We start from the raw sequence: 19341 nt of genomic DNA, 5'->3' as shown, positions 1-19341 counted from the left end.
AGGCTAAAAACACTTAAACCTATATATATATGTACCCGGTTGTTATTCAAACCATAACATCGGTTACATTATTTATTTTTCTACAATTGGAATCGATTACTAAACCATTATACCATGAATATATCAATCATGTGAGCCACCAGTGACTTCTAAACATGTCTCATTAATATCGAGATTATAACCTGACTGATCTATATCCCAATATACGATAATTATATAATTCTATTCACCTACAACCTATGAAACACTATAAATTCCATTCTGTGATTGTTCAGACTTCTGTTTGTTAAATTGAAAAACCTTCCTGAAGCAAAAAAATGTCAACACTCTTACTCAAATGACACTTATTCAAAAATAGATCATGACTGTATTAAAGACTTAAACCACATTATTCATCACATATTATGTTATACAATATCTATACTATTAAAAGTGAAGGAGTTTTGAAAAATCTACCTATGGAAAGTTGTTGGACCTTTCACTAGACTTAGCTATTTTTTTGGTCTTACCTTATATTTCTCTAATTATCTCTAACTATTAAGGGTTTGCCATATATTTCTCTAACTTTATATCTACACTAGGTCCTTGTCCGCGCTACGCGCGGATAGTATTTTGTTTTTTTTTTCATATTTTTGTACTATTATGTCAATTGTTTAGTTTTATAAAATGTTATGTTTTTATTGTAAATTTGGAATTAAAAATCTAGTTTTTCCTTACTGTAAAGTAAGTTAATTTTTTTGAATCTTACCACAACACATTATACATAAAGAAAATATAGTTGGTCTTTATATTCTTATTTGGTGTAATATTGAAAATTTTGATGATTTTTTTAAATTATATATATTAGGATTATTTTCGTGACTATATTCTATAATTGTTTAAAAAAATTGTTTGTCCTATATATACATCCACATAAATATGGACTTCTGATAAATTTGTTCATTGAGATATTTAGTTTCACTTTTAACTTTATTCTCTTTTTTGACATCCTCATGCTAGCTTGTGGGGCTAGCCAACTTGGTGCAAAAGGGTTTACAAAAGCTGATTGAGATGCGCGTGATCGGACACCTTTTGCTAGGCTATTCATACGGAATTTTAAAGCTCTAGGAATATAAGCAATAGAAAGTTCAGAAAATTCTTTAGATACAGCCTTTATTTCGTTGAGCTCCGAGTCCAACACATGCCAATCTTTCTCCTTTTGAATAAGCATAACCAGTTGTTCACAGTCGATTGAAAGACCATCTCTCTGTGTCTAAACTTCAGTATCACTTGCATTGCCCATAGCAAACCTTCAGCTTCCGCTTACAGTGGTGATTTGGTGCGTGTATATCGGTCCTTACTCCAAACAACATTGGAAAGTCACCATCCATTAACACAAAGCCAAGTCAAGATATGTCTCTTTCATTTATCCAGAATGTCTAGCAGGAGCGTTTCTTTGCGAAAGAACAGTTGTGTCCGTTACCTCAACTCCCATGTCAATCTCCATAATCTTGTCTACACGTTGAGTTATCCTCCAACACTATGCTTCAATTTTATTCGCTAATAGGAAATACATAATTCCTACGATACTATTAATGATTGTTTTTTTTGTTAGACCGATACGGCAAACTTATGTTTTATTTAACAAAGCTCTTATTTTAATTTTGTATTAAAGAATCAATTATATTTTATATTATCCATAATTTTAGTAAATTTACTTATTTGTCATGTTTTTATTAGGTTTTCGCTAAATCATTGATTTATTATTTATTTTTAGCTAAGTCACTAATTTATTAATTTAAAAATACCCTTAATTAATATTATATATATATATATATTAAAAATGAATTTTTTATTAGTAATATTAAATTTCTATTTTATATTAAAATTTAGTTAGTTTTTCTTATTTGTCATATTTTATTAGTAGGGGTGGGCATTTCGGTTTAGTTTCGGGTTCGGTTTGGGTTCGGTTTGGTTTGGGTAATTTGGGTTTTATAAAACTCAAACCAATTAAAACCAAAGTAGCTTTGGTTTGGGTTCGGTTTGGGTTTAATTCGGTTCGGTTCAATTCGGTTTGGTTTAGATTTAGTTTGGTTTACATTATTATCGTCTAGTTTGGTTCGGTGTAGTTCGGGTTGGTTATAAAATATGAAGGCATCAGTTTTATAATTTTATTAAAAAATAATCAACTCATAAACGATAGAGTGAGAATATAAAAACTTATGCTACATGATTTTATATATAATAGTATTATTTGAATCGTATTTATATTTTTTTTTTAAAGATATGAAAGTTATGAAAAAATGAAAAATGAAACTTTAACTAAAATTTGCAATATGTTAATACATATATATATATCATATATATATTTACTATATATATATTGGATTATCGGTTTGGTTCGGTTTGGTTCGGTTTAAACCCAAACCAAACCAAACCGTTCGGGTTGAGTAAAACATGAACCAATTGGGTTACATAAAGAGCACGGTTTGGTTTGGTTCGGTTTAACTTCGGTTTGGTTGGTTCGGTTTGGTTCGGTTTGGGTTTTTTGCCCACCCCTATTTATTAGGTTTTAGACTTTTAGATAGTTTATTGATTTATTATTAATTTCTAACTGATTCGCTAATGTGTTAATTAAAAGAATACCCTTAATGAATTTTATATCCCACTATATAAAAGGGACTATTTTTAAGCTTCCTAAAGCTAGCCACATGCTCAAAATAATCAGGGCCAATCAAATTGCCACGTCACTGCCAGATTAGGCTTCAAATTAAAATCACGATCGGGCTTCCTGTGCGCTAACTCATTCTCCGACTCCGTATTTTTGTTTTGCGCCATCAGCCGAAGTGAAGCCAAACTCAGATAATTCACTTTCACCCAGCCCAGCCCATTAATCCCATCAATCTGATAATTCACTTTATCCCAGCCCAGCCCATTAACCCTAATCTACGTATTGTTGAGACTCAAGCCAAAGCGCACACAGCTTTCTCATCCTCTGAATAATCTAATCGCCGTCTCCCCCATTTACCTTTCTCTCATGACGACCCATCTCGAAGCCCATTCCCGAGCTACTCTCTCATAAGCATAATCCCGTGTTCTAAACATCCCGTGTTAAATTTTTTAAAACACTCATATCTTAGAAATAGTTTAGAAAATATCTTATCCCACTATATAAAAGGGACTATTTTTAAGCTTCCTAAAGCTAGTCACATGCTCAAAATAATCAGGGCCAATCAAATTGCCACGTCACTGCCAGATTAGGCTTCAAATTAAAATCACGATCGGGCTTCCTGTGCGCTAACTCATTCTCCGACTCCGTATTTTTGTTTTGCGCCATCAGCCGAAGTTAAGCCAAACTCTGATAATTCACTCATCAATCTAATAATTCACTTTATCCCAGTCCAGCCCATTAACCCTAATCTACGTATTGTTGAGACTCAAGCCAAAGCGCACACAGCTTTCTCATCCTCTGAATAACCTAATCGCCGTCTCCCCCATTTACCTTTCTCTCATGACGACCCATCTTGAAGCCCATTCCCGAGCCACTCTCTCATAAGCATAATTCCGTGTTCTAACCATCCCGTGTTAAATTTTTTAAAACACTCATATCTTAGAAATAGTTTAGAAAATATCTTTATATAAATGTTTTTTTCTTGAATAATATTTAATTATAATTTTTTGTATCTTTTTAACTTTTATAATAAAATTATTGTTTTCAGATAGCTACAAAATATAAATAAGAATTATCTTATTTTAAATTTTTTGATAATTATCTTATTTTTTGATAATTTAGTTTTACTACCATAGGACAACTGATATTTGTAAAGAATAATAAGAACATAAACTAAAATTTCAATACCAAAATATAAAAATAAAGAAGAATTGCAGAGTCGAGATAGTTAATCTCTTTCCTTAAATCTTTAAACGCCCCGTAGTGTGACGGTTTTATGGCGCTCAGATTCCCAAGATACAACTGCAGCATTGTTTCTGTTTACCATCACCGAAAAACAGAATCTATCGAACCTATTTCTGTGATGTACTCTCAGACTCAAAAGAATAAAAAATACTAGCATAACTATTCTGAGTGGGAGAAATGTTCTTGATTGTATGAATGTGTGTATTTTCTAAATGGCTCACAAGCCTTTATATAGAAATATAATGAGAAGCACAAGTTTCATTTTTCAACACAAAAATGAAACCTCCATAGTGCACTAATGGAGTTTTTAATTCTTGTCATTATTATGTGAATTTATTCTACATTTTAACCAAGAAATTAAAGAATAAAATTATTATTGTTTTGACCAATTCAAACAAAATAATATACTTTAAAATAGATTTCTTTTTTATATTTTATCAATATAAAAGATCAACATATATTTGGTTTATAAGATTAAGTCAATGAACATGAAGTCCAACTAACAAATCAAAAAACCCAAATCCAATTTCAAATATCCAATGTGTGTATTTGCTACTTTATACAAGTTTTTCAAATCACACACATTAGACCTCCATTTCTCATTCAAATAAAACTTCTTTTTTTGACATATGAATACATTATTCATAATGTTCAAAAAATAGTTCCAACAATCCCCCACATGAATAGAAATGACTCTAGACACTAGACGACTCGACAGACTTTCTAGACAAGACTCAACTTCCTAGACAAGACTCGACAAGACCTAACTAAGGACTTTTGAGAGTACAAACGAAAAAATCCACTGCATGATGAGTTGGTAGCAATTTTTCAGCCTTGAACCAGTCATTGTTAATAGCTATCGGATTTACTCGGCCAGGAGGTGGCCATGATGTCTTGAACCTCCCGGGCTTTGGTGTAAACCTAGACAATAGCCATAACACAGCTTCATTCTCTCACAGAATTAGGTTCTCTATTGTGTTCATTTTGGCCGTGAACAGTCTTGGTTAATCATGAGTGAACTTGGAGAATATAGCCTTTCCTTCATTCTCCTAGAAACGGCCCCATTTCACACTCACAAGGTGATTTGCCATTAACTTTGTTTAGAGGAGTATCATGTACTACTCCATTCATATCTCAAAGCTATGGACACAAATCATTAAAAGCTAATGCTTATCCTGTATTCCTTACATGTAGCACTGTTTAATCATCATAGGAATTGGGTATAGACCGAAGTCTTACAGTGCTTTGGGCAGACTTAGTTTCACTTAGTTGTCTCCTTGAACCTATTTCTTGGGATCTCCAGTCAGTTAGGTAGAGTTACCGCGAAACCTCATCTTAATTCACAGGCGACCCATTCCTTTTGATGATATATAATTTGATCTCATGACACACCTTTAATTAAAGGATCCTAGGTTGTCACCATAGTGAACATAATCTCTTGAGATTAGTCGAGATCAATTGTCTAATGATTTTTGTCATCTTTTATTCAAGATACAATTAACTATTATACACAAAACTCAGTGTATGACACTAGTTTGTTTTTTTTTTAATAAAAAAAAATATATTGTGATAACTATCACTAAGTTCATTTGGCCTCTTGCCAACGACTTTATATGGTAAGCAAAGCTTCCCCCCACATTTCTTGAGATAGCTCAAAACATGCATAATTACATTTAACATCTCTTAAGAGTTTAGAAAATTAATCTACAACTCCTTTAGATTTAAATGAATTAAAAGCAATTTCAAAAATTATTACAATTTTCTTGAAAAAATGTGTTTCATTCTTAGAAATTCACATTTTACATACAACTATTTTCATAGTTCTCTCAAGTTGATTTATAAATCTAACTTGTATGTTTTGGATCTTTTCCAAACACATATTTTGCTTTTTTAACAAATATACACAAGATATTATTTGTGTCATCAAAACCACCATTATATATGATTATTTTCAACCATATTGACTTTATAAACTACAATACACATGTCAGTTTCAATCATATTGGTCTGAAAATTATCATTGTTTTTGCATGGTCAATCTTTTTGTAACTTGCATTTAAGCATTGATGAAATATAAATGTTTATGACCAATATCAACAAACATTTTATTTCCTATGGCAAATGATTTATATGTGGCAGACCTCTCCCAAACTTAATTTGGGGCGTCGACTCACTAAATCCATTTCCATATATATATCATTCGATCTCTTAAAAATCGAGATTTTATTAATCACTTTGGTTTAGCTATATTGTCATATGGGTTTGTTCACTAGAAACCAAACCCAGATTAATATACTACTCAATACCAAACATATGACTAATAATGTTTAAACAACAACTCCACAATAAGTAATCCAGAAAAACGTTTTATTCCACATATTGTTTTACTAATTAAATATCAATAGTTAAAACATATCTTTGACCAAAAGCAATAAACCTTTTTCCTTTGCAATTTGTAACGGTTGGATATAAAATCTACATCAGTTTTTTTTTTTTTTTCTCTTTTTCTTTTCAAAAAACATATTGAAAATGATAAAAAACTGACATAATTTTTTTTTAAATCATCAAATTTTGCAATTTAATATAATCAATAATCAAACACCACAACCTGCAATTTATCTTCCCGTTCGATTGCTAGAACCCACGATCAGCACCTGTTGACTAGTTTCATAAAACTTAAACCAGTGTTACTATCATTAGTGCTGAAAACAAGATCGATCACTGCTATTGACTGAACAGGAATAAAACTAATAACCAATAAATCATGCAAATCACAACCGAAACACGTAAGTGCAGGAGAATTATTTTAAATAATTCAACCGATCCTGCAAAAAATAATGTTAGCTCAAGAACACAAGCTTTACACAATCTCAAAAGCTGGTTGAAGAAAACACAAATCCAGATTTTGTTTCGAGACCGTCGATTAACCTGTTCTTAAAAAAAACAATAACTTTTAACAAATATCAGTATTGTTAGTGCAAAAGCATAAACAATATTTAAAGATTTAAGAGTGTAGGAACCTTATTTTACTACCATAGGACAACTGATATTTGTAAAGAATAATAAAAACATAAACTAAAATTTCAATACCAAAATATAAAAATAAAGAAGAATTGCAGAGTCGAGATAGTTAATCTCTTTCCTTAAATCTTTAAACGCCCCGTAGTGTGACGGTTTTATGGCGCTCAGATTCCCAAGATACAACTGCAGCATTGTTTCTGTTTACCATCACCGAAAAACAGAATCTATCGAACCTATTTCTGTGATGTACTCTCAGACTCAAAAGAATAAAAAATACTAGCATAACTATTCTGAGTGGGAGAAATGTTCTTGATTGTATGAATGTGTGTATTTTCTAAATGGCTCACAAGCCTTTATATAGAAATATAATGAGAAGCACAAGTTTCATTTTTCAACACAAAAATGAAACCTCCATAGTGCACTAATGGAGTTTTTAATTCTTGTCATTATTATGTGAATTTATTCTACATTTTAACCAAGAAATTAAAGAATAAAATTATTATTGTTTTGACCAATTCAAACAAAATAATATACTTTAAAATGGATTTCTTTTTTATATTTTATCAATATAAAAGATCAACATATATTTGGTTTATAAGATTAAGTCAATGAACATGAAGTCCAACTAACAAATCAAAAAACCCAAATCCAATTTCAAATATCCAATGTGTGTATTTGCTACTTTATACAAGTTTTTCAAATCACACACATTAGACCTACATTTCTCATTCAAATAAAACTTCTTTTTTTGACATATGAATACATTATTCATAATGTTCAAAAAATAGTTCCAACACCCTTATTTTACTTCGGCTGATGGCCGCAAAACAAAAATACGGAGTCGGAGAATGAGTTAGCGCACAGGAAGCCCGATCGTGATTTTAATTTGAAGCCTAATCTGGCAGTGACGTGGCAATTTGATTGGTCCTGATTATTTTGAGCATGTGACTAGCTTTAGGAAGCTTAAAAATAGTCCCTTTTATATAGTGGGATAAGATATTTTCTAAACTATTTCTAAGATATGAGTGTTTTAAAAAATTTAACATGGGATGTTTAGAACACGGGATTATGCTTATGAGAGAGTAGCTCGGGAATGGGCTTCGAGATGGGTCGTCATGAGAGAAAGGTAAATGGGGGAGACGGCGATTAGATTATTCAGAGGATGAGAAAGCTGTGTGCGCTTTGGCTTGAGTCTCAACAATACGTAGATTAGGGTTAATGGGCTGGGCTGGGATAAAGTGAATTATCAGATTGATGGGATTAATGGGCTGGGCTGGGTGAAAGTGAATTATCTGAGTTTGGCTTCACTTCGGCTGATGGCGCAAAACAAAAATACGGAGTCGGAGAATGAGTTAGCGCACAGGAAGCCCGATCGTGATTTTAATTTGAAGTCTAATCTGGCAGTGACGTGGCAATTTGATTGGCCCTGATTATTTTGAGCATGTGGCTAGCTTTAGGAAGCTTAAAAATAGTCCCTTTTATATAGTGGGATTAGTATTGTTACCATGAGTCGAAAAATCTACCTATACATTATTAATTATTTCTATTATATATAACCAAAGTTTATAAGTACGTTTTTCAACACGTATATTCTTTCGTTCTCTTTCTGCTGATACAAACTTTTCTTTCAACAAAAGATAACTACATGAAACAGACTCACAAAATAAATATTTATTGCTTCACTGTATCTATATTAATAATTCTTTGAAGCTTGGTGTTACAAAATAAATATCTACACGACTTCAAATGGTAAAGGCGATGATTCTGATAATGACATCATGTACTTGGTGCTTCGAAAATGTTATCATTTACGAAACTATATACTCTTCATGGATTATCGGTTTAGGTAGAAAAATAGTTCTATATATTTTCAAACTTTCACATATCAACATTTGGCGAATCTTAAATATGTATTATAATTAATTAAAATGTAAGAAAATAACAATTTAATAAATTTTCTATTTTTTGACTTAACAACTTTAAAATATCCAAATATTTTTATGTCATTTTGTTCATTCAAAATATCTAAGTCAAATAATTAGCTCAAAATATAGTAATATACTAAATCATTTTCTAGATTTTGCATAAGATAGTAGATCAAAAATTGTCAAATACAGAAATTCATCGTTACGGGTGATACTATATTTACATTCTAATATATTGAATCTATTATAACAAATAAATGCATAAATTTATTTACGGAACTTGAAAATATATTTTATTGACGGGAGATTTAGTTGGAATTGCACATCAAATCTTTACTATTAAAAGAAAAGGATTATTAAAAAATCTACTTAAACAAGGTTGTTAGACCATTTCATTAGACTTAACTATTTTTGTTCTTACCTTATATTTCTCTAACTATAAAAAATACTTTACATATTTTTTTTATAATTTAAATGAACTCATTTATTATTCTCCCATAATCTATTATATAATTACTCTAACAATAAATCCCTATGAATATAGACAAATTATTCAAACATGTTTACACATGACGTGATTATTACCACATATAGTTCAATTATTAGTATACAGTTTTTAATGGTTTAGTTATGTTTAATATATGTTGTAATGGAGAATCCTCTGATTTGTAACAATTTTTTTTTCTTTTTTTCACGTGAATTGAAAACTAAAAGCCTTAATGTTAACTATTCAACTCTGAAACATTAATTTAATTAATTACATGCAATCAATCATTAAGATTTAATGTTACATTCTTATATATGAACTAAATGATTAATCTTATCATAAAAAATCAAATAGGTCTAAACGGGTTGGAGATTTAAAATGAAATTAGAAAAAAAAAACAGGTATAAATTAGAACATGTTTATTTACTTTACAAATTCTAACAATGCATATGATACATTTTATTGAATTTTTACAAATGTAAAATATCTTGTGCTTTAAATCGGGTCGTTTAGGTTGTTTGGAAAAAATATATAGGATAAATAATTAACTATTAATTATTTTAATAAAAAATATTCGAGTCATTAATTTTTTTTTGCATAATTTGGTTTATAAATAGTATTTATAGGATATTTGGTTGTTTAGAAATTATATATAATTAATATTTGTAGGTATATAATTTGGATTTTAAAAATCTAAGTACTCATTTGGTTCTCAGTTTGGTTTCGGTTCCAAAAATATATGATATGATCGGTTATTTATGAAATTCACCTTAATTTTAGTTTTTTCTTTCCAGTTTGGTATGGTTCCGTCCACGCGGGTAAATGTATTCAAACCTATACATTATCTTATATAGAAATTGTATAAGAAGAATTTATTTAATTTCAAAAATAAACCCGCGCTTTCTAAGCGCGGGTCAAAATCTAGTTTATACTATTAAATTCAAATACATCAAAAGCGTACATCATATATACATAGTATTCAACGATGCCAATATTATTTAAACGATAAGGTTGGTTGCAATCACAATTTAAAATTTTGAACTTTTAAATAAATCGTAACAAACTATGTAAACGAAAACGAACATATTAAGAATATGCTAAGTATATATATTCTTAGGTTTGTTTTGTTAATAATATATACGATGATCAAACCAAAAAAACAGAAAATTATTAAATTATTTTTTTTCTTTAGTCATTAACCATTTAACTTCTTTCGTCAATTAGAGCCCAATAAACTAACAACACAATTTTTCAAAAAAGCCCACAATAACCATTTTATATGTAAAATGTATATAAATCATTAATTAAAAACTCTAATTTTTAATAATAAAACATATGTGTCAAAATGAAATTTTAGTTTATTTTAATAGTATAGATAATTTTTCAGAATTAAAAAAAAAACAAAAATTTTATGTACTTAATATACATACTAATATATATTTGGTTATTTTGATAATTAATATACATACAAAGAAATGTATGTATAAAAATCATTTCTAATAACACTATATATACATTCATGCTATTATTTCTATATATACTATGAAACCCACGATTTCATCTTCAAATATACTTTTAATCTAATTAGCAAACATATTTTGTTTTATTAAATCTAAACCGGACTATTTACGGGTCACTCGATCTATCGGTTCGACCACAAGTCTCAGTCGAGTATGAAAACACAATGAAAACATTGTCTGAATATCTATACTATTAAAATTTGATTCTTAAAAAATGTACTTAAAAATTTTTGTTGGACCTTTTCGTTAGCTAATAAATTATTATTTGGTCTTACTTTTTATTTCTCTAACTATAAAAATATTCTAGATAATTCAAATGAACTCATTTATTATTCCAATATAACAATAACCCCATGAATATATGACATATGACTCAAACATGTTTAACATGATGTGATCCTTACCACATATATAGTTCTATTAATACTATAAAAATTTTAATAGTTTAGTTATGTTTAATATAAGTTCTAATGGAGAATCCTCTGATGTATAACAATTTTTACATATTTACGTGAACTGAAAGCTAAAAGCCTTAATGTTAACTATTCCACTATTAAACATTGATTTAATTAATTACATGCAATCAATTATTAAGATCTAATATTACATTCTTATATATAAACTATAAATGATTAATCTTATCATAAAAATATAAAATTGGTCTAAACGGGTTGGACATTTAAATGAAATTAGTCAAAAAGACTGGTTTAAATAGGACATGTTTATTTGTTTTACAAATTCTAATAATGTATATTATACGTTTTTATTGAAATTTCACAAAATTTAAAATATGTTGCCCTTTAAATACCGGATAATTTGGGTTATTTGAAACAAATATAAAATAATTCGAATAATTTTTAATATTTTGAATAAAAATATTCAGATAATTAATTTATTGCGTAATTTGGTTTATAAATAATATTTTAGGATATTTTGTTATTTAGAAATTAAATATAATTAATATTTGTAGGTATATAATTTTTACTTTAAAAATTTAAGTACTCATTTGATTCTCGGTTTGGTTTATGTTTTTCGGTTTTAAAAAATATAGAATATGCTCAGTTAGTTATGAAATTCAGCATAGTTTTATTTTTTTCAGTTTGATACGGTTCAGTTCACCACGGTAAAGGTGTCCAAACATATACATTATCTTATATAGAAATTCATATAGAAAAAATTAATTTAATTTCAAAATTTCATATACATTATCTAACTGCGGGTCAAAATCCAGTAAATCTTTAAAAGACAAGTATATATTGCTAATGCACAACATAATTTGTCTAAAGCGGAGGTCCATAACAATCAAGACCACCTCAAGTTTGAGTAATAGAATAGCCTTTTGACGTTAAAAAAAAAAATCTATATATGTGATCTTACTTTATTTTTTTGTCAATTTTGAGGATAAATAATTATTTAAATATGTGAAAGCTTATGCACATTTATGTTATAAATACTTGAATATTAAATGTGTTGATTTCAGATAGTTTTTTTTTTTGTAGAAAAAAAGAGTTAAATCCGGGTTTATTAAAGACACAAACCTAATCCCCGGGTGGGAGGTGCAGCCCACGACAAGCCTTCTTCCGGATTTTCATACGGACGTATCCGCAGCCGTGGTGAACAGGACAATATGACTTAGTTTCCGCAGCAGGAAGATCGAACCCGGAATGTGTTTGTCTACTACCACTGGACTATAAGGCCCGTTCAAATTTTCAGATAGTTGGAGAATAAAATACTCATTTTCCTAACATTTCACCCAAAGAAATCACGTTTCAAGCAAAAAGAAGAAGCAAATGAAAGGTAATTTCGTCCAAAACGTTCTTATTATCATCACTGTTATTTTTAATTTGTTTCAATATAAATATCAAACCACATACTTATTATTCTTTTTTTTTGTCTTAAGCATTCCGAAAATTATCTTCTATAACATAATGCATCTAATACAATTTTGACAAAATCATAATTTTTTGTGATCCATACATACGTCTGATACATATCGCGGTTTTCAGAGCATCACAATGTTTACACTGCGGTTGCGGTCATATAGTTTTTGCAATACGCAGCTGCATTTATTGGAGACATCATATGGATAACCCCTTCAGCCTTGAGATGCGGAATCAACAATTTCAAAGACACCTAAGGATTCACATTTTAAGAAAAACAAATCAACACAAAAAGAAAAGAAAAACCAATATCAAATTGCGGAAAATTTTGCAATATAAGGAAAAATTTATGACGTTTACCAGAAAAAAAGGAAATGAAAGATTTAATGACTTGCCAGTTCAAAGAAAGATATAATGTCTTACACCACAAAGTCTGAGGCTATGCCAAATGCGAAGAGGAGATGGAAATGGAGAGAGCAGTTGGCCAATGGAGGATAAAGTAATAGCGAACAAATGATAGATAAGAGAAAGCGGACGAGGGTTCATGCCGCCAAACAGAGCCATCATGCCTGACGTGCGAAACCCACCACTAGAGAGGTAATCATAGCAGCCCTGTCGCATCGCCTCTTTTGCTTGGTCCGTTGATGCAACTAGCACTTGCGAAAATGCATTCCCTAGTGTGTTCACTGTTGCTGACATCGGCTTCACACGTGCAATTTATATACAAAAATGTTTTGGTTAGAGGTTATAAATAGGTTTTGAATGTTCATTTTTAAAGATTAGCATGTGCTTGCCAGGCCCGGCTTAAACTTTTTGTGGGCCCTGTGCTTTATACTAAGATAGGTTTTTAAGAAAATTGTTTATAGTAAATGAAAAAAATCTCTGAGCTAAAATTTGTGGACCAGAATTACTTAAATATTTAAATATAATATAGTTTCCAGTTTCAATTAAAGGCCCGTATCTGTGGTTTCTTCTTCCCAGTGATACACGCTCCCCTGCATATTTTGTTGAGCATTCACCTGCAATATTTGCCAGATAACGACATTTTTTTGAAAATACAGGGCCCTAAATCCTAAAGAAATTTGTAGAAATTTTTTTGGACCCTGTGCTTTTGCACTGTCAGCACTCCTTTAGAGCCGGCACTGGTGCTTGCTTACCTTGCGTATTACATAAAAGCACTTAATAACTTCTGATACTTTGTTGGCATCACCGAGATTTCTCAATGGTTTGAGAAGACGGCGTAGAATGAGAATGTCAGACAATAAAACCATCATTCCAGATGCGATTGCTGGATGACGCATGTTAAATGCATCTCCCAAGACGATCACTCCTTTTTTTCTGCTCAAGGTAGCTGACATTCTCTTTGCTGGCGTCACTTTTATTTTTGCTCCCTCTTCAATCCCTTTCAAAAATATTTTGCGGAGTTTTGGAGGTACCTACCAATTAAATGTAAAGAGATGTTAAATGCATACTCTGTATGAACCGCTCGAAGATGGTTAAATGTGTATATACATGTATGCCTTATCTACGAATTAATAACACCAAATTAGTTATCTATTTATAAATATATCTAGTCAAATTGATCAAACCTAATGTGTACCTGAGGAGCAAGATCGTTCTTCACGAAGGAAGCCATCTCCCCATTGGCAATAGAAGGAAAATAATTAGAGAAAAGCTCAAAAGCACAACGAACGTCGGTGCTGCTGATTTGATACAACATGGTGAACGACGGTTTTGCCATTATTAAGTGTAACTTCTCGGGTTCTTCAAGGCGACAATTCTTTGAGACGTAACCAACTGTGTACGAAATAACCTCCGCCTATATCGAATCACAGAATACAAATGCTTAATTCTACGTCATTGACGTTTCAGTATAAGATTTTAGTGTTATACATATATATATATATATATATATATATGATCGGAATACTCACATTGTTGTCGTTTAGAGAGCGACGAAGGTTCGAGTAGCAACCGTCGCATACCACAGTGAGAGGTGCAAAGGCGGTCGATTCTTCGCCTAAACTGTTCTTGTATGTCACTCCTTTGATTACTCCTTTTTCTTCTATCAAAGATCTCACCGTCCCTTCTTCTAGTCGCACACTGCCAATTAATGATTGGTGTATTAATCAGTGTTACAAGGAAATCATTGTGTAGATTTGAATATCGTAATGATTTTTTTATTAGAAAGCTCATACAAAAGTATATATAACTCTTAAGAAGTGAAAATATTTCATTTCACGTATTTATATATGAAAAAACTCAAGGTTACGATCCAATCCTAAACACAAGCGGAACTGAATCCCTATCCTGAAGGAAAAAATAATATTTGAGATTTTTCTTATCTAAGCTTTGTATATCTTTAGGACTTCTTGTTTATCTTTCAATACTTCAGGCTTATCTTCCAGTAAGCCCCTCTCATTGCTTGATGAAATTTATAAATATCCATATAAAAGAAATTTTTTGCCATGTAACTAGAGTTGGGCTGAACTTACGGGCGTATAGCCATTTAGGATATGATTGGTTTAAACGCAGCAGTTGCGGATGTGGGAGTTTGCAGAAGCGGGTGGTTGCGGTTTCAAACGTTATTAAGTGTTTTGCATAATTGGTTCAGTATTTAAAAATTGTTACGTTTGCGGGTCATTTTTGAATGGTTTACTCACATATGCAAATGTTAATCAATAAAAAAATTAATTAATAGACAAAAAGTGAATTATAAAATTGATAATTTTAAAACCCAATAATAAAATAATTAATAATTAATATTAAAATTATACATGTATACCATATTCTTATAATAAATATAAAAATTATATTTAGAAAATCATAGTATTAAACTTATATATATATTAGTATTTATATTATCTCAATTTTTTAAAATTATTTAAAATTATATATATATATATATATATATATATATATATAAACCAAATTATTATAATATATAAATTACATTTATAAAATAATTGTATTAAAAAATTATATATACATATATTACTATTTATATTATCTTTGAAAAAAATTAAAAAATTTATTTTATATTTATATAATTTTTACCAAAAAAAATTACCTTCCCGCTACCGCATACAACCGCAAACGCTAGCTGGAACCAATTTTTGATTTAGAGAGGTTTGAAGTGGTGTAAAACGATTCGTAGCATTTTTTTATGATTGTTATAAAACGCCAATAACCGTTACCAATCACAAAACCTGCATTTGCAGGTGATAGCAGAGAGACCAGACAAACTCTTAATTGGTTATGTTTTTTTTTTTTTGAACACACTCTTAAGTGGTAACCATTAAAAGAATATGAGGAATAAGAAGTAAATGAATGAAAATGAATAAAACAAAAGAAAAATTCATTCATCTCCTAATTTGATAAGGAAGTAGTCTATTATTCTTCAAATGTTAAAGAATCATATGAAACAAATATTCTTTGTAAATGGTGTAAAATATATGGAATGGTATATAATTCACTATTCCCACTCATTTTCTTGGTCACCAGAGTTTATTGTCATTACCAATCGTTTAGGGTGAAGTCATATCGTAACTTTACAAACCTAACTTTGGTGGTGAAACCAAAATTATGAACCTTTTTTTTTGGTCAACACCAAAATTATGAACCTAACTTTGGTGAAATCAAATTACGAACCTAACTAGGATCAAAACAAAATAATGAACCAATATAATCCCTCATTTTATATTAAGCATTGTTTTATAGTTATTTTAAAACAATCAAAAATCGTTTTAGATTTTCAAAGCAAAAAATTATATAAAGTTTCAGTGTTAACTATTATTTTAATAAAAAGCAAGAGAGAAATTATATAATATGTTAACAAAGGTTATAAAAAAAATTGTAATGTACCTTCTTAATTTTTTGGTATTGTTTTTAGAAACATTTAAGATGAATTAGGGACATTTAGGATGAAATTATATAGTATGTTAACAAAGGTTATAATAAAAATTGTAATATATCTTCTTAATTTTTTTGGTATTTTTCGTAGAAACATTTAAGATGAATTAAAGAAATATATATATATATATATATATATATATATGAATTAATTTTTTCCAAGATTTTTTTGTCTCATAATCTATTTGCCAAAGATTAAATTCATATCTTTTATACACTCAATTAAATCACATGCACAACAAAGCTTATGTTGGGTCAACCTAGCTCTCATAAACTAACAAAGAGTTAGTTATGAATAGAATGAATGATTCCTCTTTCTTATATGCTCGACTGAATCTCTTTATACTTTCTAGTTAAAACTCGTAAGTCGTAACATAATAATTAACATACTTGGGAAGAGAAGAGGCCTTTTGGCGCAGTCTCTGGACAAAACGGCCATTGTAAAACATTCGAGCAGATGGTTCATAAGGGAATTTGTTGTCCTCCACCGGAAAAGGTGAGGCGGCTTCTTTTCCGTCCTTATAAAGTGTCAAGCCGGTGGCTTTCTGTGCGTCTATTCCCTCCAAACAATCTTTTTATATATAAACACACAAATTTAATTTTTAAATATTTATGGCTTACAAAATTCAGATCCGGTCCTGGACACAATATATATCGGTCTTAATGTAAATGTAAATGAAAGAGAAGAAGATACATACCTTGAAGATCAAGCTTAGAAAGAAAGAGTCGTCCTCCTGGCTGCATAAACTCCCCCATCATTCTCTCTGGCTCTCTCATGTCCCTCTCTATCACATGTACTCGACGTCCATCCTTCAACCCAATTTTTATATATAAGCTCCAACCCCAAAAATTAATGTATATAAAAAAATTAATGTATAAGCTTTTTATTTATATCATATTACATTTTTAGAAGAAAAAGACTGTTCATTCCTTCCCGAACTCTTACAATATATACAAGGGATTTTAGTAATTAAACTTCTCAACTATAGATAAATCTTTAAAAAAAACCCTCAACTAAAAATTATGTGAAATAAATCTTCAACTTTAATTCTGTTAAGATATGTTATCTTCCGTTTAAAAAATCGTGACGGAGGGTGACATACGTTAACGGTTTACAAGTTGAGGGTTTATAATGTTGAAAACTTAGTTGATGGGTTTTTTTATGATTCAAAAATAGTTGAGGGGTTTTATCTTAAAAAAACCCCTCAACTAAGTTTTGAAAATTATAAACCCTTAACTTGTAAACCGTTATCGTATGTCACCCTCCGTCACGGTTTTTTAGACGGAGGATAACATATGTTAACGAAATTAAAGTTGATGGTTTATTTCACAAAATTTTTAGTTGAGAGTTTTTTTTACGATTCATCTTTAGTCGAGGAGTTTAATTACTAAAATCCCTATATACAATGATACTAAAAACGATTTATACAGAGAGTTGTTATTCTATCATTAGTGGAATACTCGGAAGCAAAACTGTCAAGTGTCAACGCCATTGTATGTACCTTAGCAAGAGCATAGGCGAGAGCTGAGCCGCCAACACCAGCTCCGACGATGATGACGTCAGGACCACCGTATCGTATCTCCTCCACGGCCACATCCGCCAACTTCGTTGCCTTCTTCCTCCTGTTGGTGACGTGGTATGTCGTCCAAGTCAGTACGAAGGTAAGTAGCGTCCATAAAAAAACTTCCATAAAAGCCTTGTCCATATCTATTAATATTATTACTCAATATAAAAATATTATTAGTCAGTATAAAGAGAGCTGAGAAAGGTGGAGTAAATTAACATATATATATAGTCGGGACGGACGTAGCATCGCCACATACTAACTTACCATAAGAACAGAAGAAAACAGCAAACCAATAATTGTCTTAGATATTATCTTATACAGAAATAGACGATATTACATTATTACCCAACTCCAATAATGGTGTCGCTTAAATTTATGGCTCTGATTTGATTTGATTTGATTGGTATCGATTAACAAGGATGATAAAGATAGTACATACCACTCATAGGCTAATCATATATAGAAAGTTTACAAAAGTATAGATTACAAATTATGTATATTATAGAATAAGGGTATTACATTTGTTTCTATGAAAAATGAGTAGTACATATATTTTTATTAAGTTACTTTTAAATAATACAATTTGCTACTCATTTTTTTAACACTAGATAATTATATTATTACAAACTATAAAAAATACTATAGACGATACTACACTTTTGAATCGTCATATTGAATCTGCGAACCTCTTGACGTAAAAACATTAGTGAACCTTTAGTCAAACATTTGGACTAAGTGGACTTACACTGGCACTCCTTTACATTTTCAATTAATTATGCGCTTTAGTATTTTTTAATAAAATATTTTCCAAAATAATGTGATCATATTTTTGAAAACATCGTATCACATGATTTTCTTGTAGATATTAATATGTAAATGTAAGCTACATTCTAATAAAATATATATCTATACTATTATATGCGAAGTAATTTTTTACATCTAAGCTCCCACTTAAAAATTAAAGAGGTAAATACCGTTTATACCTTCAATGAATAAAATATATAATTACCAAAAAATAAAATAAAAATTATTTGATTAGATAAGTGATTAAAATAATAATAATTATTATTATCCAATTTTTTTTAAAAAATAATATTGTTTATACCTTTAATGAACAAATATATAATTAGCCC

General features: G+C 29.9%; 1 protein-coding gene and 1 long non-coding RNA gene across 4 annotated transcripts; one reads left to right on the top strand and one right to left on the bottom strand.

Moving 5' to 3' along the window:
• Nucleotides 1–343: 343 nt before the first annotated feature.
• Nucleotides 344–13108, top strand: LOC117131823. Its single transcript, XR_004455220.1, has 2 exons — nucleotides 344–581; nucleotides 8412–13108. It is a non-coding gene; the product is annotated as an uncharacterized LOC117131823 (long non-coding RNA).
• On the bottom strand, nucleotides 12682–18408 carry LOC103854874 (squalene epoxidase 5). 3 transcript variants are annotated; one of them, XM_009131836.3, is made up of 9 exons: nucleotides 18143–18407; nucleotides 17339–17450; nucleotides 17031–17211; nucleotides 14663–14831; nucleotides 14329–14547; nucleotides 13886–14164; nucleotides 13690–13747; nucleotides 13152–13438; nucleotides 12682–12981 (listed from the first exon to the last, which is right to left on the bottom strand). In XM_009131836.3, exons 1-9 carry the CDS (start codon nucleotides 18344–18346, stop codon nucleotides 12868–12870), a joined length of 1623 nt encoding a protein of 540 aa, XP_009130084.1. In that variant the 5' UTR covers nucleotides 18347–18407; the 3' UTR covers nucleotides 12682–12867. The 3 variants fall into 3 exon arrangements, with proteins under 3 accessions (XP_009130084.1, XP_009130085.1, XP_009130086.1); XM_009131838.3 differs by having other exon boundaries at nucleotides 12708–12981; nucleotides 13124–13438; nucleotides 18143–18408; XM_009131837.3 differs by lacking the exon at nucleotides 13690–13747 and having other exon boundaries at nucleotides 13152–13430; nucleotides 18143–18406.
• Between the last annotated feature and the right edge of the window lie 933 nt (nucleotides 18409–19341).

The sequence above is a fragment of the Brassica rapa genome, chromosome A02 (genome assembly GCF_000309985.2).
Source record: "Brassica rapa cultivar Chiifu-401-42 chromosome A02, CAAS_Brap_v3.01, whole genome shotgun sequence".
NCBI lineage: Eukaryota > Viridiplantae > Streptophyta > Magnoliopsida > Brassicales > Brassicaceae > Brassica > Brassica rapa.
The sequence above is the reverse complement of the archived record's forward strand: the minus strand, read 5'-3'. Positions and strand labels throughout refer to the sequence as shown.